Source organism: Entelurus aequoreus, linkage group LG27 (assembly GCF_033978785.1).
Source record: "Entelurus aequoreus isolate RoL-2023_Sb linkage group LG27, RoL_Eaeq_v1.1, whole genome shotgun sequence".
Classification (NCBI taxonomy): domain Eukaryota; kingdom Metazoa; phylum Chordata; class Actinopteri; order Syngnathiformes; family Syngnathidae; genus Entelurus; species Entelurus aequoreus.
The window spans coordinates 14,771,400-14,799,089 of NC_084757.1; the positions used below are offsets into that span (position 1 = coordinate 14,771,400).

The 27,690-nt window shown below is 41.0% G+C and overlaps 3 protein-coding genes across 19 annotated transcripts in view; 2 read left to right on the forward strand and 1 right to left on the reverse strand.

Moving 5' to 3' along the window:
• Positions 1 to 26,730, reverse strand: part of LOC133644430 (centrosomal protein of 135 kDa-like) — a 27,548-nt gene extending 818 nt beyond the window's left edge. The window contains exons 1-16 of one of the 4 annotated variants that reach the window (XM_062038908.1): positions 26,656 to 26,714; positions 21,171 to 21,266; positions 20,947 to 21,098; positions 15,340 to 15,484; positions 15,177 to 15,261; positions 14,979 to 15,107; positions 13,611 to 13,817; positions 13,459 to 13,524; positions 13,300 to 13,374; positions 12,843 to 12,982; positions 11,898 to 12,057; positions 11,711 to 11,818; positions 11,396 to 11,638; positions 11,163 to 11,326; positions 9,248 to 9,358; positions 5,822 to 9,116 (exon numbers count right to left, since the gene is read on the reverse strand). In XM_062038908.1, the coding sequence (XP_061894892.1) occupies positions 9,095 to 9,116; positions 9,248 to 9,358; positions 11,163 to 11,326; positions 11,396 to 11,638; positions 11,711 to 11,818; positions 11,898 to 12,057; positions 12,843 to 12,982; positions 13,300 to 13,374; positions 13,459 to 13,524; positions 13,611 to 13,817; positions 14,979 to 15,107; positions 15,177 to 15,261; positions 15,340 to 15,446 (1,617 nt within the window). In that variant the 5' untranslated portion in view covers positions 15,447 to 15,484; positions 20,947 to 21,098; positions 21,171 to 21,266; positions 26,656 to 26,714 and the 3' untranslated portion in view covers positions 5,822 to 9,094. Of the gene's footprint in view, positions 1 to 5,821; positions 9,117 to 9,247; positions 9,359 to 11,162; positions 11,327 to 11,395; positions 11,639 to 11,710; positions 11,819 to 11,897; positions 12,058 to 12,842; positions 12,983 to 13,299; positions 13,375 to 13,458; positions 13,525 to 13,610; positions 13,818 to 14,978; positions 15,108 to 15,176; positions 15,262 to 15,339; positions 15,485 to 20,946; positions 21,099 to 21,170; positions 21,895 to 26,655 lie in introns of those variants that run through there. The other 3 variants (XM_062038907.1, XR_009824766.1, XM_062038906.1) reach the window with 3 other exon arrangements.
• On the forward strand, positions 1,777 to 8,717 carry LOC133644431 (carbohydrate sulfotransferase 14-like). The gene is made up of 2 exons (XM_062038909.1): positions 1,777 to 2,421; positions 7,682 to 8,717. The coding sequence occupies exons 1-2, from the start codon at positions 2,131 to 2,133 to the stop codon at positions 8,510 to 8,512; spliced, it is 1,122 nt and encodes a 373-aa protein (XP_061894893.1). The 5' UTR covers positions 1,777 to 2,130; the 3' UTR covers positions 8,513 to 8,717.
• Positions 21,083 to 27,690, forward strand: part of LOC133644428 (centrosomal protein of 135 kDa-like) — a 48,826-nt gene continuing 42,218 nt past the window's right edge. For 4 of the 14 annotated variants that reach the window (XM_062038903.1, XM_062038905.1, XM_062038904.1 and 1 more), the window contains exons 1-2: positions 21,084 to 21,965; positions 24,678 to 24,868. In XM_062038903.1, coding sequence (XP_061894887.1) covers positions 21,853 to 21,965; positions 24,678 to 24,868 — 304 coding nt within the window. In that variant the 5' untranslated portion in view covers positions 21,084 to 21,852. Of the gene's footprint in view, positions 21,966 to 24,677; positions 24,869 to 27,690 lie in introns of all 14 variants that reach the window. The other 10 variants (XM_062038897.1, XM_062038899.1, XM_062038898.1 and 7 more) reach the window with 5 other exon arrangements.

Genomic DNA, 27,690 nt, shown 5'->3' on the forward strand with positions numbered 1-27,690 from the left:
AAGATAACTTCAGATAGTTTTCTTTGTTTAAAAATCGAACAAGCACATTCTGAAAATGTACAAATCATAATGTTGTTGTTTTTTTTACACTTACATGTTGCGGTTAATAGTATTCTACCTTTATTTGTCGTTATTTATACTTTCTGAATAAATGATGTGATAATGTTCATCAGTCAACTCATTGGTGCATCCATTTTCTACCGCTTGTGTACCGCGGGGGTGCTGGAGCCTATCTCAGCTGCATTTTGGCGGAAGGCGGGGTACACCCTGGACAAGTCACCTCATCGCAGGGCCAACACAGATAGCCTGGGAACGCCTCGGGATCCCCCGAGAGGAGCTGGACGAAGTGGCTGGGGAGAGGGAAGTCTGGGCTTCCCTGCTTAGGCTGCTGCCCCCGCGACCCGACCTCGGATAAGCGGAAGAAGATGGATGGATGGATCTTCATCATTTTTGCAGTCGACCTGACCTTAACCCAGGGGTGTCAAACGTACGACCCTAGGTTTTTTCCGGCCCGCGGGATGAGTTTGCCAAGTATAAAAATGAGCCTAAATTTTGAATGAAAGAAACATCTGTTCCAAATGTGTCCACTGGATGTTGCATTAGCAATTATTTGTATCTTTGTAGATGTGTACAAAATAAACCACATGATGTTAGTACTTCAGTCGAGGAAAATGATCAAACTACATAAATAGCATACTGTAATTTGATTTTGATATAATTTTTTTTAATCATGATGTTGACAATTAACACCAATGAGTTGACTGATGAACATTATCACATAATGAATTCAGAAAATATAAATCAGGACAAATAAAGATAAAATACAATTAACCGCAACATGTAAGTGTAAATAAAAACATTATGATTTGTACATTTTCAGAATGTTCTTGTTCTATTTTTAAACAAAGAAAACAATCTGAACTTATCTTTATTTTTAAATTATTGTGCCGGGATTTTGCCACTTGGGAGTAGATTTTTCTCCATGTGGCCCCCGATCTAAAATGAGTTTGACACCCCTGCCTTAACCTAATTATGTGTTAAATACACAGTAATATTTGTGATTGACACACAGTCTCATATCATTTGACAAGGTTTATCCAGTTAAACTGTAAGTATGTTAGATATGATCATTGAATATGAATAAAATCATGAGTAAGATTACTAATTCAGTGTTAATATTTACATGTGGTCTATTTTGTTTGTTCATTGTATTTATTATTTACGGCACAAAAAAACCTCCATGTCCCCCCCAAAAAGACATGATAACACAGGAAACAACTGAGTAGCTCAGGGGGTGGAAGAGAGCGGGTAGACAACGAGCAGCGAGAACATGTCCCTCTGGGAAACAAGGGTGTGGAGATGTCCCCATTCACTATAGAAGACATTAAATTTGGTATTTTTATAAACGACTAACATAGAAATGTCAACATTATTATGCTCCAGGCAAAACATTTTCTACATAAATGTCGATTTATGAAAGTAAGGCCTACATTTTCTAATTGGCTTAATGGTTTACAGTTATCAATCAAAACGTGGAAGATGCTGGGAGTAGAAAAGCCCTTTAATTGATATATTTATTAAATTTTTTTTAAAGTTTGTCTTTTTTTTTTTTTTCACATTTTTTTATTATTATTATTTAATACTCTGTATATGTGCTTGTTTTCTTTCCTTGACATATTTCGCTGATGTTGAAAGTGCATTATAAATATGTTGTGTGCATTATAAATTGTATGTTGTTAAAAAAAAAACAAGGAAAAAAAAAAACATGTCCCTCTGGGAGTGGCACTGATTTATATGGTGTTTATATGCACCGGAAAGGGCGGGGCCGATCTCAGTTGCTTCTTGCAAAGAAGACAACAACAAACAGGGATAAAACAGCACTATATCACAGGGGTGGTCAGCGTGATTTATTACTGATTGCAGAGTTACAATAGGTAATCGGCGCAGTTGAAATGTTCGTAGCAAAAGCTGTACGACCTTTATTTTGAAACGTACCCCCGGAAGTGCTTAGTTTACCGTTGCATTCCTGGTAACTAGGGAGTAAAAAGTTAACTATGGGTACGTGTTTGGTATAACAGAATCCACAGTTGTGAAATTACAAGCATTAAAAGCAAACCAGGTCGGGGTTCCATGATGGCTACTTATGGACATGATTCGTCAAAAAGAAGCGGCGGGGTTCGGGGGGGCTCGGTTCTAAACTTTCGGACGACGGCGAGCCCGGGATCGGTTCGCCGCAACACCGTGCTGCCGTCGGTGCTGACGTTCCTGGTGATCGTGGCATCCGGGAGCCTGCTGCTCATGATCGAGAAAGGACTGCTCAACGGCATGGAGACACCTCCACCCCGGGGTAGCGGCAAGAGGGTGGATTTCATCCAGCAGACAGAGCGACGCGAGCGGGCTGCTGTGGACGTGGAGTCCCAGGTACCGATGTTGGCTTGAAGCAACCTGGGCTAACCGTTAAATCAAGTTTGTATTAGTTTACAAAATGCAGTTTTTGGACTATACATCGAACCCAAGACTATTCTTGGGAACATTTTATGTTTGCAAACTGTTGTGACCGCTAGGAGAGTTGCTAATCCACTAGAAAAACTCACTTTGGTCGCAGCAATCCGTGTTGTAATCCAGGTCATGGCAGCATTTTACAACATTTCGTGAATCCTTGACTGACCCTATAATCATCATATATGCTGCAGTGGGGTTTATAGGTATGCTAATTAAAGGGATTTTCATCTTTAAACCACAAATCAAAAGTGTATTTTGACTTAATCTAATTTAAAACATGTGTATGCTCGTACAACACTTAAAACCTTTAGCACAGTGTTTTTCAACCACTGACTTACTTACACGCTGTAAGTCTTTGCTGTCGTCCAGTATTCTGTTTTTGTTTACTTTATAACCAGTTCAGTTTTGCATAGCCACCCCTAAGCGTCAATGCCTTTTCTTAGCGGCACTCGCCTTTTGTTTATTTTTACCTGCACACTGCCTCCCGCTGTCGTCTGCATATTGTGATCACGACAAACCATGTTCCCGACATCTACAAAGCAATTAGCTACCGGCTGCCACCTACTGATATGGAAGAGTATTACATGGTTACTCTGCCGAGCTCTAGACAGCACCGACACTCAACTACGGCACATTATTTGCGGATTATAATTACTGGTGTGCAAAAAATTTTTGTAACTAGAAATGTCTGATAATATCGGATTGCCGATATTATCGGCCGATAAATGCTTTAAAATGTGATATCGGAAATTATCGGTATCGGTTTCAAAAAGTAAAATTAATGACCTTTTAAAACGCCTCTGTACGGAGCGGTACATATCCGGTAAAACACGGACGTAGAGCATACTTGCCAACCCTCCCGATTTTCCCGGGAGACTCCCGAATTTCAGAGCCCCTCCCGAAAATCTCCCGGGGCAACCATTCTCCCGAATTTCTCCCGATTTCCACCCGGACAACAATATTGGGGGCGTGCCTTAAAGGCACTGCCTTAAGCGTCCTCTACAACCTGTCGTCATGTCCGCTTTTCCTCCATACAAACAGCGTGCCAGCCCAGTCACATAATATATGCGGCTTTTACACACACATAAGTGAATGCAAGACATACTTGATCAACAGCCATACAGGTCACACTAAGGGTAGCCGTATAAACAACTTTAACACTGTTACAAATATGCGCCACACTGTGAACCCACACCAAACAAGAATGACAAACACATTTCGGGAGAACATCCGCACCGTAACACAACATAAACACAACAGAACAAATACCCAGAACCCCGTGCAGCACTAACTCTTCCGGGACGCTACAATATACACCCCTGTCCCCCCCTCCCCCCACCAACCCCGCCCACCTATCGGCAAAAAAGCCATTATCGGACATCTCTATTTGTAACCCAATTAGGTGAAATTACATAATCTCCCACGGCACACCAGACTGTATCCCGCGGCACACTGTGGTTGAAAAACACTGCCGTAGTTGAGTGTCGGTGCTCTCTAGAGCTCGGCAGAGAAACCGTGTAATACTCTTCCATATCAGTAGGTGGCAGCCGGTAGCTAATTGTTTTGTAGATGTCGGGAACATGGTTTGTCGTGATCACAATATGCAGACGACAGCGGGAGGCAGCGTGCAGGTAAAAAAGTATCTAACGCTTAAAACAAAAATAAACAAAAGGCGAATGCCGCTAAAAAAAAGGCATTGAAGCTTAGGGATGGCTATGCAGAACGAAGGTAAAACTGAACTGGCTGCAAATTAAACAAAAACAGAATGCTGGACGACAGCAAAGACTGAGAGCGCGTGGAGCAGACGGCGTCCACAAAGTACATCCGTACATGACAATCAACGATGTCCCCACAAAGAAGGATAGCATCCGCACAACTTAAATAGTCTTGATTGCGAAAACAAAGCAGGTGCAGGGAATAGCATTCAAGGAAGACATGAAACTGCAACAGGAAAATACCAACAAAACAGGAAAAGCCACGAAAAATAGGAGCGCAGGACAAGAACTAAAACACTACGCACAGGAAAACAACAAAACACTCAAAATATGTCACGGAGTGATGTGACAGGTCGTGACAGTACACCTACTTTGAGATAAGAGCTATAGTGATGCATTGTTGGTTATGGTTTAAAGTCCATCCATCCATCCATCCATCCATTTTCTACCGCTTGTCCCGTTCGGGGTTGCGGGGGGTGCCGGAGCCTATCTCCGCTGCATTCTGGCGGAAGGCGGCGTACACCCTGGACAAGTCGCCAGCTCATCACAGGGCCAACACAGATAGAAAGTCATATCCAACAATTGCGAGAACGACTTTTTAATTGTCAATATCGGCTGTTGAGTTTAATTTTTCAATTATTTCTGCTGGTTGTGTGTTTTTTCAATGAAAAACACTGCCTTAGTGTCTGTGCTGTGTAGAGCTCGGCAGGGTAACAATGTAATACTCCACGTCAGTAGGTGGCAGCAGGTAGTAACTACTTTTAATTGCTTTGTAAAAGTCGGAAAGTGTCGGGTGAGACGAGGACGGTTTGTCGTGAACCCAATATGCAAAAGGTTATAACGTACGTAAGGCTTAAACCAAAAATTAACAAAAGGGAAAGGAAAAGGCATTGAAGCATAGGGATGCTTCAATGCGTGCATGCATTGGAGGCAGCGTGCAGGTAAAAAGGTATCTAACGCTTAAACCAAAAATAAACAAAAGGCGAGTGCCGCTAAGAAAAGGCATTGAAGCTTAGGGATGACTATGCAGAACAAAGCTAAAACTGAACTGGCTGCAAAATAAACAAAAACAGAATGCTGGACGACAGCAAAGACTTACAGCGCGTGGAGCAGGCGGCGTCCACAAAGTACATCCTTAAATAGTCTTGCTTGCTAACACAAAGCAGGTGCGGGGAATAGCGCTCAAAGGAAGACATGAAACTGCTATAGGAAAACATCAACCAAACATGAAGGGCCACCAAAATAACAGCGTAATACAAGAACTAAAGCACTACACACAAGAAAACACCAACAAACTCGAAATAAGGCACGGCGACCTGGTGGGGTTTCATTTTTTAACGTTTTCTGCTGGTGGTGTGCCTCCGGATTTTTTAATGAAAGAAAAGTGTCTTGCCTCAAAAAAGGTTGAAAAACACTGCTTTAGCATATCAGTATGTGGAATTAAATTATGGATTAACCGAAGAAATCCAAACAAAGCACCAATATGATTCAGTTTAAGAGACTACTAGTGTTCACCAAGTACACAAAACAAGAGTTATGATGAATATCTTGAACCCTTTTTAAAAAAAATTCTATTGGGACAAAGATTATTTATGTATTTAATATTTGTTTACTTACTATGGTATATTATTTGTTTATTATTTATTGTTCACTGTTATGTTACAGAGAACAAGGAAATAGGATAAAATTGGTATGGTATGAAAAGCGGTAGGATTAAATAAACTCAGCTTCTTCCTACTCCTTTTTGGACGTGCGGTAATTAAACAACTGGAAATATGTGATGAATTACATTGTATTGTATGCATGTTCGAAATATACTGAAACTGAACTGAACTGAATATTTAGAAGGCTGAAAAGTCAAATCAAATAAATCGATGACTAAATACCTCTTACCACCACCCACTTTTTAAAGAGGGTTTCACAAACTTTTCTAGCCAAAGTCTAATTAAATACACATCCATCCATCCATTTTCTACCGCTTGTCCCTTTTGGGGTCACGGGGGGTCGCTGGAGCCTATCTCAGCTGCATTCGGGCGGTAGGCGGGGTACACCCTGGACAAGTCGCCACCTCATCGCAGTAATTAAATACACAATTGTATTAAATAACATCAAGGAAACTGTCTGCTTGACAACAAAATAGTACATTTTGGCAAAGGCTTGCACTTTTGGTTATCTTTGTCTAAATCACGGTTGCCCAAACTGCGGCTCGCAGCTTGTTTTTTTCATTGGCCAGCGTCACATTCTACAGACAAAATTAACGCATTCCGAATTAGAACATTACGAAAGCAAACAAAAACCAAAAACCTGACGACCCGCGCATTTTGAAATTTGTTCATTTCCACGTGTCCTGTCATTATGAACATGTGGACAAATTTCTTGCAAGATATTAGGGGTGTAACAAGTTCATTATAGCGATAGATCGATTTATAGTCCGAAATTTCAAGTATATCGATCTGTGCTCGGCAAGTTTGCCTTCCGGAAGATTGGTATCGATGCGGGATCGTTTTAAAAGGGAATGTATCAATTTTATCGATACTAAAAAAAAGGAAAACATTGGATTTAAGAATGGGAGATTTTATATGAAGTTTATCATTTTAAGGGTAAGAACATTAAACGTTAAGTCTATTTGCCGGTCTGTGGCGTCATAGATATATCATACATAGTTTTATTTACCGCAAAATGTGAAGAAATTAATTATCTGAAGAATATCTGTTGGATTAGATCCATTAATTTATCCATTTTATACCGCTTGTCCCTTTCGTGATCGCGGGGGTGCTGGAGTTTATCCCAGCTATATGACACAAAATTGTTATCAGAATCAGAATCAGAAATACTTTAATAATCCCCGAGGGGAAATTAAGATTTTCAGCACAATCCCATTCAAGAGCAGACAAACATCACAGGGAGAAGGAACAGGGTCTGCCAACTTCCGGCGCCCCTTACAAAAAAGGCAAGAAACAGGTAAACTCAGGGAGAGGGGGTGAGGAAAAAAAAATTCAGTCTAAGCCTGGGCCCCTGGAGAGGGGGTCCAGACTGAGACCAAGGAAGAAAAAAACCCTCATAGCCATAGCACGCATAAACATGTGTGTAAAAGGGAAACATCAAAGATCCCAAAGGACAGTAAATACATTAAAAGAGCAGAGCTGATGCAACCAGCCACTTCTAGACACAGCCACAAAAGTAGAACAAAACAAAAAAACATATACACTTATGATGGCACAGAGCTAAATTGTGTATATATTTTTCAGATAGTTCAGCATATATTGATATAAATACATTGTCATTAATGTGAAAAATGTATCAAAGTGCCCCCCGCATCCTTCAATTTTTATGAACCTGGCCCTGGCTGGAAATAATTTGGACACCCGTGGTCTATATCATCTTTGATTAAAGGCACAGTGCAACAGTTCTTACCTAGCAATTGTTTGTACCGGTAATCCCGTTTCCTTTGCCATCCCATTCAGATCCTCCAGGAGATCAGGAACCGCACCATCAGGACCATGTGCAGCCAGAAGAACATGCCCCACGATTTATGGTCCCTGGCGCCCCCGCAGAGGAAGACCTTGCTGCAGCACGTGCTGGTGAACGACAAGTACGGCTTCCTCTACTGCTACGTCCCCAAGGTGGCCTGCTCCAACTGGAAAAGGGTCTTTAAGGTCCTAAACGGGGCGCTGGAGAACGTGGAAGTCAAAGGGAAGATGGACCACCTACATGACCTCGTCTTTTTGGCCTCCATGAAACCAGAGGAGATTCGTTACCGCCTCAAGCACTACTTCAAGTTCATGTTTGTGCGAGATCCCATGGAGCGCCTGCTGTCCGCATACAGGAATAAGTTCGGAGAGATCGAGTCCTACCAAAAAAAATACGGCGTCGAGATCATTAAGCGTTACAGGAAGGGCCGCCCGCTTGGTAACTCGCTGATAACCGGAGATGACGTCACTTTTGCAGAGTTTGTCCAGTACCTGCTGGATGAGGATGTGGAGCACATGAACGAGCACTGGATGCCAATGTACAACCTATGCCAGCCTTGCGCGCTCACCTACGACTTCATCGGCTCGTACGAACACCTACAAATGGATGCCGAGTTTGTGCTCCAGCAAATCGGGGCTCCAGCGCACGTGCGCTTTCCAGAGAGACAGTCGTGGTACAAGCCCGTCACCCCAGAGACGATACAGTATTACCTGTGCAGCCTTCCACAGAAGCTGCTGAGGGAACTCCTGCCAAAGTACATCCTAGACTTCTCCCTCTTCACGTATGCCCTCCCAAACATAAACACTCAGTATTGCCGGCATTAAAAGTTTTAAACTTTTTTTTTTTTTTAAATGGCATTAATTTGTACTATAGTGTTTTACTTCACAAGGACTGGATTAGAGATGTCCCGCCACTGTGGCAAATGAGTAGTTCAACATGGCTAAAACACGCTTGTGGATTATTTTTAACTAATTTTAAGTCACAGACTCTCCTACCATTCAATTAAATAAAGAAGCAACTTTTCCAACAGACCTGATGATACACCATGTTCTGTACACAATCTGGTCACCATACCAATGACCCTACACACTATTCAAATCAAATTCCAGCAGAGGGTGCTATTTGCCTTTTTTTTTTTTTACATAATTAAACCTTTGAAAAAGAACTGGAAACTTAAAAAACAAACATTAATAGTTTCATGCTGCTGTTATCACAGCATGCGCTCTATAATTAAGCGTGTCGCAAAGCACATTTGCAGTGTCCAAAGCAAAACCCTGGTTGACTCAGCTACTGCCGCCCATATAAGTGAACCCCACAGAGGACGTGTATAGTTATTAAGATCCAGGGAGAGCTCCATGTGCCGCAACATGATGAAAGATCTTTAACGCAGATGCCTTCATTTGAGATCAATCCTTGAAGGTCACATGTCTGAAAGGATGACAAGATACTTTAAGTTTGGTGTGATTGGAGAACTCGAGAAACTCAATGGACGTGCATCATCTCTTGGTATCCCTTCACAAAAATCCGGTCACCACAACTTCTCACGTCAGAACACTCACTGCTCCTGGCGTTCTGATGTCACTTTTGTGTTGCAGTCATTCGTCTCCGTCCAATGCTGACTGACTCGACTTTGAAGATGGGACACCTGCTTCCCGTAGTTGCAGTCACCACTGACAAAACACAGAACATCTTAAAAGTGTGCATAACATTAAGCTTTGTAGGCTGGCTGAAGTAATAGACGCACTACAAGGGAACAGCAGGAGAGCAAGCAAGCAGAGGCAACAATAAATTGCCGGTGACATTGTTTAACCCTCCAAAAATACTGGGGAAAAAATCCAAAAAGACAGAAAATTGAACTAAGGACAAAGAAAGATTGGAGGTACAGTGTGCACCTGGACTCAACAGAAGTGGGAGAGCTGGATACACAGGGGCCAGGCTTAGACACTGGTGCAAACCATAATACAAAAGAGTACCTGTGGAACTGCCCAGAAAATAACTTGCAGGCCGTAAGAGTTTATTTAGAGGGTGGGCTATTAATTACAAGCAGGCTGAGCAGGAGAGAGGATGTCATTTTTGAAATATGAAAAGTTTATAGTATATAATTTAGACTACAAGAACTTAATTTTCAAAATATGATAATGAGCTGGAGTGCATCAACAAGTAATCAGCAGCAACATAACCGATGTTCTAATAGTAGCAATGAGTAAGTCCAGAAACATGACATATCCTTCCTGTAAAAGGAGATATTTATTTTTCTCTATAGTAATGATACATTTTTTATAGTTGATGGTTGCAGAATTGCACACGGCACAGTTCCATTGGACTTAAATTGTTTGTATGTGCCAATAGCTGACGTAGATCAACTTTGGAGTGTGCAGCCATTTATCTTTTTAAAAAACAAAGAAAAATACTAAACATGTTACTTGTATAATACACTAATGTTGTATTTTGTTATTTTTTTTACAGGAGTAGAATATACAGTAGAATACTTGTTATTTTATAGTGTTTTTAGGGACCGAGTCCCTTTGGGACAGAGGACCCTATTGTATTTCTAGCGTTTTATTATTATACCGCCGCCTCTTTGAGCTGTAATTTGACCCCCTTAACATGCTTCAAAACTCACCAAATTGGACACACACATCAGGACTGGCGAAAATTGCGATCTTATCAAAAAACCAAACCCCAAAACTGAAAATTGCGCTCTAGCGCCCCCTAGGAAGAAAACACAGACAAAATTGCCTGTAACTCCCAGTAGGAATGTCGTAGAGACATGAAATAAAAACATCTATGTAGGTCTCACTTAGACCTATATTTCATACACTGACAACCCCCAGCAAAAATCAACAGAAAGTTTGCAATTCCCCCTTCAAAACAAAAGTTGTGTAAAAACAGTCACCTTTTTCAAACATTATCTCCTCTGAGCGTGTTTGTCGTGTCGGCTTCAAATTAGCACAGGAGAGAAATTGAGCCCTTCTGATTAAAAGTTGATGAAATAGTTTTAATTACTGCTCCGGTTTGGATTTTATGAGCCCTCAAAGTCGGTCCCGTCCATCGCTGCTTGCAGCTTTAATTTTTGTTTGTTTTTCTGGTGTCTTCACTTTGAACTTTAGTTACTTTTCAACTAAACAAAGTCAACTTTAATCAACCTATCTGTTCTTTTTTTCAAATGAGGATCGATTTAAAAAAAAAAAAAAATGTTACGCAGAATCGAAAATGAAAATCTTATCAATTCCCACTCCGAGTTGTAACACACCAACAACTGGGTTTTCTTAACCAACATTTTAAAGTGCTAAGGAAAGTAAAGCTGCTGGATACTGAGCACTTGTGATACAGTACTTCAAATGCAGCAACTGCAATTGTGTACTGTTATTAAAAACTGCACCAGTAGGTTGCCTACAGCCACAGCTGTACTGCCAGATATGTTAAAATTGGAGCATTTATCACAAAACCAATGACCATAGATGAATGTCTTACGTCATTTTGTCAGCTGGGATGAGCCTGTCTGGTTGGAACCTCATCTGTGACTCCCCCTCGCTGGCCTTTTGAAGAGTGTTGGAGAGCAGAGTCAACTTTTCTTTTTCTTTTTCCAGTTGCTTTTTTAAAAGCTCTGACTGGATATCTTCCAGTTGTTCCTTCACCTGCAGAAAATATACCTCAAGATAAATGATGACTGCACAAAAAAGCCAAATGACAGCAAGACTTCTTACCAGCTCGAGCTCTACGCTCTTGGATGTGAGTTGACATACGGCGAGTTCATTGTCCGAGTCCAGTTTGGCGTTGAGCTCCCTGGCACAGGCCAGATCGGAGAGAATAGCAGCCGGCTGAACTTTGCGCAGCTCCATGCCAACTGACGCCATGAGGTCCTCGACTTGCTGCAGCCTCTGATCCCTTTCATGTATGTCAAAGCGGGCCTTTCGTAAGCGCTCAAGCAGGTCGAAATTCTCCTGCTCCTGTGGGTCAACACATCACAATGACATACAGACACTGTGGCTTTATCTCTTGTGTGCTGCCTTTTGTCTTGCCTTTGTCTTCAACAGGTTCTCAATCCTGGACACTGTTGTGATGTAAGAGCTTACTCTGAGTTTAAGCTCATCACGCTCAAGAAAAACATCCTCCAAGCCATGTGCAGCCTGCACAAGACAGAACTTCAGTTACAACAACAAAAAACATGTAGGAAAGGGCATATTTTTATCTGTTTATCATTATTACTTGCTTCTGTCTGGTCAGTTCATCTTGCAACATCCTGTATTTTGTGGCAACGCTTTCTTTGTCTTGTTTGAGTCCTGCCATCTCCTCCTCAGAGTCAACCAGCTGTTTTAACATGCTCGCCAGCTGCAACTCGTGGCTGTTTGGCGGCCCCTGCAGCTTACTGCAACACAAAACATATCACATCACAAGGGAACCTTGGAGATTGAAAACCGATATTTGCATAGGAAATGATGGAAATAATCTGTTCCTGTGTCAAACTGTCACCATCATAACATTTTCAAGAATATTTACTGTCAATTCACCTTGTGTCCAAGTACAACACACAGCATCTAAAGTTTCCTCTCTCCACAATATGATTATAATGAAACAGTATAGAAAGAGAATGTTTGAAATGTAAAATTACATGTATTTATGTGTATATGTATATATATATACACATATATATATATATACACACATACATATATGTATATATACATATATTTACATATACTCATATATGCATACATGCATATTTATATGTATATATATATATATATGTGTGTGTGCATGTATATATACACATATGTATATTTATGTGTGTATGTATATATATACATATGTATATTTATGTGTATATGTATATATATATATATACACACACATATATATACACATATTTACACACATACACACACATATATATATATATAGCCTTTTGTGTTGCAACTTGCCTGTGCCTGAAAAGTGCTATATAAATAAAGTTTTATTTGATTTGACTAATGTGACTTTAGAGGCTTTCCACCCTAAAATTTTGGTTGACCTTAAAATTGCACATTTTCACAAAAAATGTACTGCAGTGAAACAACTAATTATTTAATTGGGGTTGCTCTCTAGCATACTGTCCCTGCATTACTCTCCGCTTTGTTCTATTCAGTCCTGTAGGTTTTCTAAATGAAAACAAACCGAGAAGAGTGGGCTGCTTTTCCTGCTTCTTCATCCTGAAGCCGTGCAGCCGAGCAAACATCCATCTGTGACTGCACGTCCCGCTTGCTGTCTCTCAGCATGGAAAGTTGTGAGCGCAGGTCCAGTCTCTCCTTCTCCAGCTTCAACACATAACATAGATGTATGGATGTCAAATAGCGCCATCTTCCAAACTGAGCTGTCAATCAAAATTGCTACTCAATAAGAAATGTTTACTGGAGAAAGATCTGCAACAATAACAACAAACAAAACCTGGTGACCAACATATAACCCAGCCCCTGTTTCCGTTCGCCCGGGGCTCCAACATTGGTCCTCCAAATGAGAGGGCAAGTGTGCTCGGGTAGGCATGGATTTAAGGTCTAGCACGGCCGCACTGGCAAGCCTCTGTTACAAACACAACAAACTCCAGTTCAAGGTGTTCAAACATCATTAGACTTACACTCTGAACAGCCTTTTCCAGGTCAATAATCCTATCCAATCCAGTGAATCCACTTGAGTTCATCGCTGAAGGTTCCTGGAAATTCAAAAAACCCAAGAGCTCGAACAAGTGCATCAACATTTTGTGAACAATTATTGGATACTATTTAAAGCCACTCACAGTTCTTATTTTTATTAGGTTATCTTCCAAATCTTTAATGAGTTCCTGTTGATCAAGAATGAGTTCCTTTGGAGAGAGGAACAAAAATAATATTTTCTTGTAATCTACACAATTTAAATTTTTTTTTCTTTTCCATGCGCCTATATTCTCACCTTGGAAGCGTACAACTTCCTGTAAGCGATACACAAGCCCCGCTTCTTATCCGTCTGGGCCTGCTTCACGATGTTGTTCTTATGCGCCACATCTCGACACAGCTCAAAGTTCTTTAAAGAAAGGTCGGCCGTTTTGTCTGAAAACTTCTGCTGCGTTTCCGAAAGCTTCTCCTCTAGCATCTTGTTGGACTCTTGAAGGTACTCGATCTGTGTGACACAAGAAGACAAAAGTAACCGATGCCTGTTAGTGTGTCCGTGCGATAGTAGTTGTGTACACTTCACACCCCGACATCTTCAGAGCTGTGCTTTGATTGATTATTGATTGATTGAAACTTTTATTAGTAGATTGCACAGTACAGTACATGTTCCACACAATTGACCACTAAATGGTAACACCCGAATAAGTTTTTCAACTTGTTTAAGTCCACGTTAATCAATTCATGGTACAAATATATACTATCAGCATAATACAGACATCACACAAGTTAATCATCAGAGTATATACGGGGGGTGGGATGTAGAGGGGGTTGGTGCTGGGGTGGTTAGGTTTGGTTGATATCAGCACTTCAGTCATCAACAATTATATCATCCGAGAAATGGACATTGAAAGTGTAGGTCTGACTTCGTAGGATATGTACAGCGAGTAGTGAACATAGTGAGCTCAGAAAGCATAAGAACAAGTATATACATTTGATTATTTACATTTGATTATTTACAATCCAGGGAGGTGGGATGTGGTGGGGGAGGGTGTTAGTCGAGGGTTGTAGTTGCCTGGAGGTGTTCTTTTAGTGCGGTTTTGAGGATAGAGATGCACTTTCTTTTACACCAGTTGGGAGTGCATTCCATATTGATGTGGAATAAAAGGAGAATGAGTTAAGACCTTTTTTAGATCGGAATCTGGGTTTAACGTGGTTTGTGGAGCTCCCCCTGGTGTTGTGGTTATGGCGGTCATTTACGTTAAGGAAGTAGTTTGACATGTACTTCGGTATCAGGGAGGTGTAGCGAATTTTATAGACTAGACTCAGTGCAAGTTGTTTTACTCTCTCCTCCACCCTGAGCCAGCCCACTTTGGAGAAGTGGGTAGGAGTGAGGTGTGATCCGGGGTGGAGGTCTAGAAGTAACCTGACTAGCTTGTTCTGGGATGTTTTGAGTTTAGATTTGAGGGTTTTGGAGGTGCTGGGGTACCAGGAGGTGCAATTAATGAGTGAGAGTTAATGAGTTGAGAGTACAGAGCTTTTACTGTAGCTCATTGGCTAGCACTGCTTAAGTTAGCTCTCAATAGTGGGAATGTGTTCAGGGGCCGAACTGCGCGGGATGACCTCTGTTACACACACACAGAATGCCTTTTGCTGTGAGTGACATGCTTACCTGAAGGTTAAGATAGGCGATCACTTTCTTATTAGTGTTGTTTTGAGCGTCCACAGAAACAACATCATGTGGTCTACCTGCGCGTAGGGCTTGATTCAGAGTCTCTATCACTTTGTCCCGCTCGGCCACCTAAAAGAAATGGTGGGAAAACTCAACAACCAAACACATGCATCAAGCAAGCAAGTGCTGTTGACTTACTTGGGTTAGTAATAGTTTTATGCATCCGTGGGCTTTTTCCAGGTCGGTTTTGATCTTGCTGACTTCTTCCTGCAGCTCAAAGATCCTACGAATGAGAGGCAATTGATGCATGCCAATGCAGTCAACATAATTGAGCATGAAGCACGACAATACCACAACGGACCTTCCGTTTGCTACGAAAAGATCCTCAGGCCGGGAGGCCGCAGGATGAGTGGATGTAAGTGGAGAAAGATGACAAGTTGGAGGAGGTATGGCTTCATTGGCCTGCATTCTCTGACATCTGAAAGTAACTCTGGGCGTTTTCCCGCCTGAAAGAAAACATGCACGAGTATTTCCGTTTGGCCCAATATTACACTACATTTGTATTTGTCACATACAAATATCATTATTGTATAATGTGCATTTTATAGATCCAAATACAAAAGAGGTGTGTGCAGTAATGTATGTGGTTAGGTGTTGCTGTGTGGCGGTATGTTGTGAAAACCTTACTTCCGTTCGCCTTATAGAGGAACTGCACTTTTTTGGGAGTTTTGCCAATCGTTCACTATCATTATGAGAGACATGACTATTGTTTAAAAAAAAAAATGCATTCGAAATAATAAATAAATGCAATTAAAAGTCCACTTACAATGGAGCCTATGGGAAACGCTCTATTCCGCCTTTAAAGCCCTTAAAAACCTCTAAACACCTCCATTGAGGTTTTATATACATGCACGTATATATGTAATGTAGTAACAGGCACATTTATAATAACATTTAATATTTACGTATTTTGATCATTTTCAAACACCACGACATCACATTGTTTGCTTTTTTTCTTCTTCATCTCTGATTATTACTCATTGCAGACTTTATTAGAGCCAACAAACATAATAAAACATCACTCACTGTATAAGGTCGGCTGTCATTAGGATGCCGACTGCAAGGATGTTAATATATTCCCATTTAGATTAAAAATGACTCATAATCCTCGCGAAGAAAACGGTTTGGGGGGGGAGGGCTAGCGTCTTTTTATGTCGTCGCCAGTTCGGGGTCTAAATTGGCTGTCAAAGTGTAACAACATGTCGGAGTACGTCCTCGTCCTTCTACTATCCAGGTGAGAGACACGATTTATAATCTACAATAAACTTCCAAGGAGCATCGAAGCAAGGAAAGAGCAGACCCTTCGATGATGTAAACATGGGGGCACACGGTAGGGATCCCGGCGCCGATGTAAATAATTGTGTGTGCGTTAGAGCTTATAACAACAATATTACTAACACTTGGTTAATAGTCAAGTCACAACATGTAATTGGAGCATTGTTGGTGCTTTTTGAATGGTTATTTATTGGATTTTATGGACTGAATAGAGGACTCCCCATTGGCTCCGCTGTAATTGTTTACATTTATTTAATATTTAGAATGCATTAGTAATGCATCCGTCATCATGTCTTTCATAATGATTGTGAACGATAGGCAAAATTCCCCAAAAAAGCTTTAAAAGGGGTCATATTAAATATTTTTTTAACTAAAAAAACTTCCTTGTGGTCTACATAACATGTAACTGTGGTTCTTTGGTCAAAATCTGGCACAAATTATGTTTTACAGACGGTCTTCAAGCCGCTTTCTGACCGTCTCTTCAGGGTGCACTATTTTATGGGCGGTCTAATTTACGTGCCTCCCCTTCGACTGCGCCTTCTCCCCGCCACCCATGTTTTTGTTTTTAGCGCTTTCATATGGACAGATATAATTTAGAACTGTACGCTACTTTGTATTACCACTGCAGAGAGTGGTGAGGACGGCGGAAAAGATAATCAGGACTCCTCTTCCTCCTATCCGGGAGATCGCAAAAAGCCGCTGCCTGACCAGGGCTCAGAAAATCTGTAGAGACTCCTCCCACACCCACCAAGGACTGTTTTCACTGCTGGACTATGGAAAGAGGTTCCGCAGCCTCCGTAGCAGAACCTTCAGGTTTTGTAACAGCTTCTTCCCTCAGGCCATAAAACTCTTGAACGCATCATAATAATCCCCTCAATTCCCCGTCAAAAACGGATTAACTTGCTGGACTATAAAGACAATATAACATACATCCGTAAACATGGATGCATATGCAAAAGTGCAATATATTTATCTGTACAGTAAATATATTTATATCTGCACCTTATTGCTTTTATCCTGCACTACAACGAGCTAATTCAACAAAATGTTGTTCTTATCTGTTCTGTAATGTTCAAATTTGAATGACAATAAAGGAAGTCTAAGTCTAAGTGTATTAGAAATGGCAACGGTGGAGGATGCATTTTTTAAGGAAAGAAACTGCTGTTCTATATGTGTCCACTAGATGTCGCAATAGCAATTCTTTGTATCTTTGTAGATTATGCTACATATGTAAAAAAATAAACCACATGATGTTAAAGTTAAAGTTAAAGTACCAATGATAGTCACACACACACTAGGTGTGGTGAGATTATCCTCTGCATTTGACCCATCACCCTTGATCACATCCCCTGGGAGGTGAGGGGAGCAGTGAGCAGCAGCGGTGGCAGCGCCCGGGAATCATTTTGGTGATTTAACCCCCAATTCCAACACTTGATGCTGAGTGCCAAGCAGGGAGGTAATGGGTCCCATTTTTATAGTCTTTGGTATGACTCGGCCAGGGTTTGAATTTGATTTTGATATTATTTTTTTATCTTGATAGATTGAACAATATCACATAATTTATTCAGAAATTGTAAATAACGACATATAAAGGTAGAATACTATTAACCGCAACATGTAAGTGTAAAAAAACCAACAACAACATTATGATTTCTACATTTTCAGAATGTGCTAGTTCTATTTCTAAACAAAGAAAACAATCTGAAGTTGTCTTTATTTTTAAGTTATCGTGCTGTGATTTTACCAGTGCGGCCCACTTGGGAGTAGATTTTTCTCCACGTGGCCCCTGCTCTGAAAGGAGTTTGACACCCTTGTCTTAAGGCAGGGGTGTCCAAACTTTTTCAACTGAGGGCCGCACACTGAAAAATCAAAGCACGCGGGGGCCATTTTGGTATTTTCTTCATTTTCAAAACCAATACAATTTACACTTTTTTTTTTTTAACCTTTGGGGCTCACTCAAGTTAGGTCCTAGGGACACAGAAGGGTTTCAGTCTTAAAAAAGGTTAAAAATAAGTCACCCTATTTTTTGGGGCAAAAATACCAAATATACAATATTTTTCCCAAAAAGATTTTCAAAGTGGAATATTTGATGTGAAGTAATTTGATCCCTAAATAAGTAAATAATTCATAGCAAAATGTATTTGAATTTATTATTTTTTTTTTTTTCTTAGCAAAGACGGGTGTTTTTTAATTCCTCTAAAATTTTTGGGGATCCAAAAGTGCCCCACTCATAAAATGGTCATGCTTTTTTTTGTATTTTTTTTATTTTACATTCAACACTTAAATCTCTATATCAGCTTCAGATAATATTCAGTGTAATTAGTTTAGTATATTTATAATAACAATCAATATAATAATTAGTATAATTAGTATTAGTAAATAATTTGTATGTATTTTTTTAAAATAATTTTCATATTTTTCGTGTTTTTTGTTTGTTTGTTGTATTTGTGTCCTTTTTGTCCTTAAGTCAGTCAATAATTCATAGCAACATTGATTTTGACTCATTATTTTTAAAAATTGTGTTTTTAGAGTCAACAATGCAACTTTTTTTCTCGTTGCATTTCACCTATTTGCTCTTTTATTCCGCGTTTTAATGTTTTAAAAAAAAAGTTTTAGTATTTTTAGAATGATGTGCCGCGGGCCGGTAAAACATGAGCTGTGGGCGGGCCGCAAATGGCCCCGGGGCCAAACTTTGGACACCCCTGCCTTAAGGTATCAGGGAGTGAGGTTTACCACACCCACACTGGCTTTGATTGATTGATTGATTGAGACTTTGGAGGACTTGAACTCCGCCCCAAGTGGAGGAGTTCAAGTACCTCGGAGTCTTGTTCACAAGTGGGGGAAGAGTGGATCGTGAGATTGACAGGCGGATCGGTGCGCCGTCTTCAGTAATGCGGACGCTGTATCGATCCGTTGTGGTGAAGAAGGAGCTGAGCCGGAAGGCAAAGCTCTCAATTTACCGGTCGATCTACGTTCCCATCCTCACCTATTGTCATGAGCTTTGGGTTATGACCGAAAGGACAGATCACGGGTACAAGCGGACGAAATGAGTTTCCTCCGCCGGGTGGCGGGGCTCTCCCTTAGAGATAGGGTGAGACGCTCTGTCATCCGGGAGGAGCTCAAAGTAAAGCCGCTGCTCCTCCACATCGAGAGGAGCCAGATGAGGTGGTTCGGGCATCTGGTCAGGATGCCACCCGAACGCCTCCCTAGGGAGGCGTTTCGGGCACGTCCGACTGGTATTTCTCTTTGTTTTTAATGTCTATTTTCTACTTCCTGCTGGATTTACTCTCTATTTTATGCTGCAGCTGTCACATATACTGTAATATTGTCATCATGTGCGTACATGGTCATTGTTATATTTTGTATATATCATATAGACATAATATAATATATCAGTATATATAATATACTGTACATATTAGGGGTGTGGGAAAAAATTGATTCAAATTCGAATCGCGATTCTCATGTTGTGCAATTCAGAATAGATTCTCATTTTTAGAAAATCGATTTTTTTAAATTAATTTGTTATTATTTAAAACTTTTTTTTTTTAAATTAATCAATCCAACAAAACAATACACAACAATACCATAACAATGCAATCCAATTCCAAAACCAAACCCAACCCAGCAACACTCAGAACTGCAATAAACAGAGCAATTGAGAGGAGACACAAACCAAAAGTAGTGAAACAAAAATTTATATTATCAACAACAGTATCAATATTAGTTACAATTTCAACATAGCAGTGATTAAAAATCCCTCATTGACATTATCATTAGACATTTATAAAAAAAAAATTAAAAAAAGAACAATAGTGTCACAGTGGCTTACACTTGCATCGCATCTCATAAGCTTGACAACACACTGTGTCCAATATGTTCACAAAGATAAAATAAGTCATATTTTTGGCTCATTTAATAGTTAAAACAAATTTACATTATTGCAATCAGTTGATAAAACATTGTCCTTTACAATTATAAAAGCTTATTACAAAAATCTACAACTCTGCTTGCATGTCAGCAGACTGGGGTAGATCCTGCTGAAATCCTATGTATTGAATTAATAGAGAATCCTTTTGAATCGTGAAAAAAATCGTTTTTAAATTGAGAATCGTGTTGAATTGAAAAAAAATCGATTTTGAATCGAATCGTGACCCCAAGAATCGATATTGAATCGAATCGTGGGACACCCAAAGATTCACAGCCCTAGTACATATATCATGTAAATATTACATATATGTTATATTTATATCGCTATATTTAGTCTATTTATACCTGCATTGTCCTTTCCATCCTTACACTTTCCATCATTGTAACTGAGCTACTGTGTGGAACAATTTCCCTTGTGGATCATTAAAGTTTGTCTAAGTCTAAGTCTAAGTCGGCCACAGGGAAGACCCAGGACACGTTGGGAAGACTATGTCTCCCGGCTGTCCTGGGAACGCCTCGGGATCCCCCGGGAGGAGCTGGACGAAGTGGCTGGGGAGAGGGAAGTCTGGGCTTCCCTGCTTAGGCTGCTGCCCCCGCGACCCGACCTCGGATAAGCGGAAGAAGATGGATGGATGGATGGATGCTGAATTTTGGGATTTCGGGTCGCTGTTTTGCACTCAGGGATGACTACTGTTACTCTTACCCCTGGTGGCATGGTCCTTCTGCCCTCCTTCAGAAGGTGGAGCTCATTGTTCTAGCTGAGCAGCAGGTGGCTCGCAGCTTTCTTGTTCCTCGGCTTTCCTCCTTGTTGACAAGTTGGCATCGCGCAGGCTCCCAGTGGTGTGCAGGAGATGCCTGAAACGAAGTGATTAGCACAGAAGACGCATTGCACGCAGGTGATGTTTGCACTAGTAGATCATGTTGCACCTGAGCCGAGATGGTCTTCAATTCCCAAGAGGACGTCCGGACTTTTAACCCAAGTCGGGACAAGAGGCACGTCCGAACATGTTCGTGTAGATTTACCTAAAATAAGTGGCAGAAAAATAACAAACTAATATTCGGTACGAAGACAAAATGAACATAGTCGAGCGCTTGGGCGTTTCATTCCGTCAGAAGTGAACAATTACGAAAATACGCGGCACACAAAACGTTTAGTTTGCAACGTCGATGCGCATATTTGTCTACCCAACCAAGAAGTTGGCGGTAACGGGCAGTCGTGTGACGTCACCGGCTAGCTACCATTAGCGACAGGTTGTCACCATATATACACCGCGAAGGTGTTTCCGCTGTTTTTTACCTCGTTTTTTTAAGGACGTTTTCCGCCCGAATGTTTCGTTACGAAACTACAAAAAATAACGCTGTTGCAAGTCACGTGACCAACGCTTTGACCAGCCGCCGCGGAGCGTCACAAAGACTAACCTTTTAAATACAATCTTCAAAAAAAATATCGGCTGGTCAGTCCGGTCTGTTTGACGCTAATAAAAATAAACAACAGTACTTTTTATTCAGTCCAAGCCAAAATCGCCTGAATTGTAACTAGAGCATTTTATTTCTTGACGTTTATTGACGTCTTAATCGTCCCTCGCATAAGTCGTGAGAGATACGCGCAATGGACGGCAGGAGTGAGAGGAGAATGCTGCAACTGAGGAGTCGCCTGGACATGCTAGGCTACACTGACCATCTGGGAGCTGACTCACTCTCACTTGTTGAGAGGCTTTTCTGGTACGAACTTTTTTTCCCTCCCTCCATCAATTGTCACTACAGAGTCGTCAAAGGTGTGCCATGATATTCAGACACATAAACTACTGCTATACAACTTGGTCCCATACCTCAAGAGCAGTGTTTTTCAATCGTTTTTGTGCCGAGGCACATTTTTTCATTGAACAAATCCGAAGGCACACCACCAGCAGAAATCATTTAAAAAATCCATCCATCCATCCATCTTCTTCCGCTTATCCGAGGTCGGGTCGCGGGAGCAGCAGCCTAAGCAGGGAAGCCCAGACTTCCCTCTCCCCAGCCACTTCGTCCAGCTCTTCCCGGGGGATCCCGAGGCGTAAAAAAATGAAACTTGATATTGACAATAAAAAGTTGTTGGATATGACTTTAAACCAGGGGTGTCAAACCCAAATACAGAGTGGGCCAAAATTTAAAACTGAACAACGCTGCGGTCCAAGGTTGAACAAATTAACCTTTTAATAGGGACCCAAACAAGTTTTGCATTGAATATTGAACAAGCAAGGCTTATATAACTTTATAGTGACATGCAAAATGGAGTTTCAAATAATAATAATAATAAAAAAATATCAATGGCATATCAAATAAGATTTAAATAAAAATTGAATACCTCTTTTCTATTTGCAGCCTTCTAAGGTACTATAAATATCAACATTATAAATAAATGATAAATAAATAAATGGGTTATACTTGTATAGCGCTTTTCTACCTTCAAGGTACTCAAAGCGCTTTGACAGTATTTCCACATTTACCCATTCACACACTGATGGCGGGAGCTGCCATGCAAGGCGCTAACAGCAGCCATCAGAGGCAAAGGGTGAAGTGTCTTGCCGAATGACACAACGGACGTGACTAGGAAGGTAGAAGGTGGGAATTGAACCCCAGTAACCAGCAACACTCCGATTGCTGGCACAGCCACTCTACCAACTTCGCAACGCCGTCCCGTTAACTTTTTCCACAGGCTAATAAATAGCGGGGGTGTATATTGTAGCGTCCCGGAAGAGTTAGTGCTGCAAAGGGTTCTGGGTATTTGTTCTGTTGTGTTTGTGTTGTGTTACGGTGCGGATGTTCTCCCGAAATGTGTTTGTCATTCTAGTTTGGTGTGGGTTCACAGTGTGGCGCATATTTCTAACAGTGTTAAAGTTGTTTATACGGCTACCCTCAGTGTGACCTGTATGGCTGTTGACCAAGTATGCCTTGCATTCTCTTGTGTGTGTGAAAAGCCGTAGATATTATGTGACTGGGCCGGCACGCAAAGGCAGTGCCTTTAAGGTTTATTGGCGCTCTGTACTTCTCCCTACGTCCGTGTACACAGCGGCGTTTTAAAAAGTCATGAATTTTACTTTTTGAAACCGACACCGATAATTTTGAAGCCGATACCGATAATTTCCGATATTACATTTTAAAGCATTTATCGGCCAATAATATCGGCAGTCCGATATTATCGGACATCCCTAGTTGCTATCCTTCTTTTTGTGGACATTGTTGATTGTCATGTCATGTATGGATGTACTTTGTGGACGCCATCTCTGCTCCGCACGCTGTAAGTCTTTGCTGTCGTCCAGCATTCTGTTTTTCTTTACTTTGCAGCCAGTTCAGTTGTAGTTTCGTTCTGCATAGCCTTCTCTAAGCTTCAATGCCTATTTTTTTTAGCGGCACTCACCTTTTGTTTATTTTTGGTTTAAGCATTAGATACCCTTTGACCTGCGCGCTGCCTCCTGCTGTCACCTGCATATTGGGATCATGACAAACCATGTTCCGGACATCTACAAAGCAATTAGCTACCTGCTGCCACCTACTGATATGGAAGAGTATTACACGGTTACTCTGCCGAGCTCTAGACAGCACTGACACTCAACAACGGCACATTATTGGCGGATTATAATTACTGGTTTGCAAAAAATATTTTTAACCCAAATATGTGAAATGACATCTCCCACGGCATACCAGACTGTATCTCACGATAGTGTGCGCCGCGGCACAGTGGTTTAAAAACACTACCTCAGAGAATATCCTGAAGCCACTAAAGTCTCTCTTCAAGAGAACACTAAAAATTCTACACAAAAAGCCTCTAAAGTATCATTATTGTAACCTTTTAAGTAAAATATTTTGGATTTAGATAATTATCAGATATTCATGGCTGTTTGTCTCATCTTTAGAGTTCTAAATAAACTTGCTCCCCCTCCCTTGATAGATTTTATTAACAAAAAAAAAATAGCAGTCAAGTAAACACCAGAGGGGACTGCAACGTACAAAGGCGCAGGACTAAATTTGGCCAAATGGTGGGGTCTATCAGAGGCATACAGTCATGGAACAGGCTGCCAGCCCATGTCAGAAACTGTGACACCTATTTAACATGTAAAACTGCACTGAAACAGTGGTTGAAAACTAATCAGACATTCACGCACAATTAGATACTCCACATGTTTTTGTTGTTTTTTTAACTTTTTATTTGTTTGTCCATGGTCTGTGCTTATGGTATGCTTGTAATGTGTAATGTTTTGTGATTTGTGTATTCTCTTGTATCATGATGACCTGTTAAATGTTTACTGTATTAACCTGCCTTAGGACAACGGATGAAAATTAGCTATTGTGCTAACTCCGGCATATTTACATTGTTGCTCTATGTTGATGAATATGCATTATTCAAATAAATAAATACATTATTGTCATCACTGCTGACTGTTCCTTATGTTGCAGCGATATGGTGCACACCACCGAAAGCCTGCGCAAAGCCAAGCGTTTGGCAGGCAAGTCTGAAAAAGAAATCCAGAACTGCGATGTTTTTCTGGAGCCATACAGAGCCGCTCATGATCAACTGGATAAGAAGAACCGAGAGCTTCAGATGGAGCTTCTGACTGTGAAGGGCGAGAAGGACCTTTTGGACAGAGGTAAGATGAAGGAGACTTGAGCATCATCATCAGTAGGGGTGTAACGATTCGTTTTGACGAGGCAGATTTTGTGGTTGCCGTGTCATTTTATTCAGAACGACAAGATGCAACGCGATTCAGTGAGTTGAAATAAATTCAGTAACTTTTTATCAAAAAATTCAACCAGTGTGACTATGAAATAAATACTTGACAAATTTCCTATATTCCTGTTATTTCTTCTAAGGAAATTTCCGTAGATCACAGTGGTTTAAATCATCCATCCATTTTCTACCGCTTGTCCCTTATGGCAGTGGTCTCCAACCACCGGTCCGGGGACCGGTACCAGTCCGTGACGCATTTGCCACCGGGCCGCAGAGAAACATTAAATAACTTATAAACGACTGCATTTTCTCCGACTTAACTTTGGCCTGTCCCACGGGACACACCAATAAGCTTGTTAATAGATGTACAATAAGACTCCTCTTAGGAATTTTCCATTTGTTATATTTTTTATAACTTTGTGACATGATACAATGCACATTAATGAACATATAGAATATAAATGTGACAGATTTTAGCCAAAGGCTAATTTCCATCTGCATCTCATTGCAAAGAAACAAGTCCAGGGCTCCCACGAATTCAGCATTGTAGTGAGTTGTATTTTTCATGCACTTATTTTTGCTGTATTTATCTGGCACCTGAAAATAATGCCGACATTAAACTGGTCCGTGGTGCAAAAAAGGTTGGGGGCCACTGCCTTAAGGGGTCGCGGGGGGTGCTGGAGCCTATCTCAGCTGCACACGGGCCAGTGGTGTGCCGTCAGGGCCAGCAAGGCCTTCTCTGCTGGCCTAACATAACCAGAAATCATGATCATAATTAAAGATAAAAGTAATTGTTTTAATTTACTTTCCCTAAATATCTAAAAGTATTCATATTCTCTTCATGTCATTTTATGCTCCTTCCAGTGCTGTTGTTTTTAGGTTATAGAGTTTTTATCCAATCAAAATTCAGCTAGCTTATGTTGCCATGCTGTGCGAAATCTGCTCGAGGCCTTCAGAATCAAAAATGCGGGCGTCCGTGCACTGTCAGTGAACGGACACAAACATTTGATAGACAGTTGCGATAGCCAATCAGATCACGAGTCAGTAAGGCCTTCCAGCTGGCCTAAGGCAGGTATACATTGTGATGTTATGAGCTAGGTAACATAAGAACTCCATTATCCAGCATGCCATAGTATTGAAGAGCATGCCCAGTAGCCCCGTTTACGATGCCAGCAGCTGGGTGTTTTTGATGAGCACGCTGTGCAGTAAACTTTAAGAACTCAGCCAACACGCCTCGTCTGCATCTTTGATGATTAGACAAGACAACACATATTTGCAAGGCCATTTTCAAGAAGGATATTTAAAGAGAAACTATATCTTGTGAGACGTTGTCGGCCAACCCCGGAAGAAATTATGTTATGGTATTTTGAGAGGTAATTATTGAAGTTGGACATCACTGAAGGCCTAGGTGGGGAACGCACGGCCCGCCACTGACACGGGTGGAAGGCGGGGTACACCCTGGGCAAGTCGCCACCTCATCGCAGGGCCAACACAGATAGACAGATCAAATAGACAAATCACCCAAGATAATTACTGTGACGTCCGGATATGTATTTTCATGCCCAGTGATCATGTCATACATTTCCTTCATCATCATGTATACGACACTCACAATAATACATTGCAGTTCTCTGGGCAGATTAAATGCCCTTAACCTCAGAGTCACATATTCCACATTTTTAGAGCAGGAGTTTGAAATCATCTTACTGTGCATCATGTATGTTTAATGAGGGCAGCCGTTCCTCCTTCCCAAGTCTTGCCGCGGAAGTTGAAAGTCCATCCATTATATTTGGGTGATAGAGCGGCCGTGCCAGCAACTTCATCCCCAGCTTCCGCCATCCTAGTCACGTTCGTTGTGTCCTTGAGCAAGACACTTCACCTTTGCTCCTGATGGGTCGTGGTTAGGGCCCTGCATGGCAGCTCATGTGAATGTGTATGGTTGAATGTGGAAATACTGTCAAAGCGCTTTGAGTACCTTGAAGGTAGAAAAGCACTATACAAGTATAATCCATTTACCATTTTCCAGATACTTCCTCCTACCTCCAAAGACATGCACCTGGGGATAGGTTGATTGCCAACACTAAATTGGCCCTGGTGTGTGAATATGTCTTGGCCCTGCAATGAGGTGGCGACTTGTCCAGGGTGTACCCCGCCTTCCGCCCAAGTGCAGCTAGGATAGGCTCCAGCACCCCCCGCGACCCTGAAAGGGACAAGTGGTAGAAAATGGATGGATGGACATACTGAACAGGGGGCAGATATATGTTTTTACCTTCTTTCTGCTCCTTTTCATTGATAATTTACTTTAATTATTAGTAATGTTGATTGTTTTATTTTTTCTTCATTTGATTGATTATTATGAATTTCCCAGCAGGCACATGACATTGCAACAACACTGTAAACTTGCTGAATAAGGTCCTAACGTTGAGCAACTCAAACGATAACGTTGAAACAACATTCTCTTTGACGACGTTTAATCACTGTCAGGTTCTGACGGTGATTTGACCATTGAATTTTGGTCATTTTCCAACCAATATTCCACAACACAAATACAACGTTGAAACAACATGCTCTTTGACGACGTTTAATCATTGCCAGGTTGTGATGTTAATTTGACCATTGAAATTTGGTCATTTCCCAACCAACAACGTGCATTTCACATTTGATATCAATGTTGTCTCAAAGTACGGATACAACTGTTTTGCAACATTGTTTCGAAGTGATTTTTAAAGGACGTGTGTATAA

What these genes read in the sequence shown, in the direction of transcription:
- LOC133644431 (XM_062038909.1), top strand. Translation starts at nt 2,131, where the DNA reads ATGATGGCTACTTATGGACATGATTCGTCAAAAAGAAGCGGCGGGGTT. An exon ending in CTGTGGACGTGGAGTCCCAG is followed by an intron (nt 2,422 to 7,681) that starts GTACCGATGTTG and finishes CATCCCATTCAG; the next exon opens with ATCCTCCAGGAGATCAGGAA.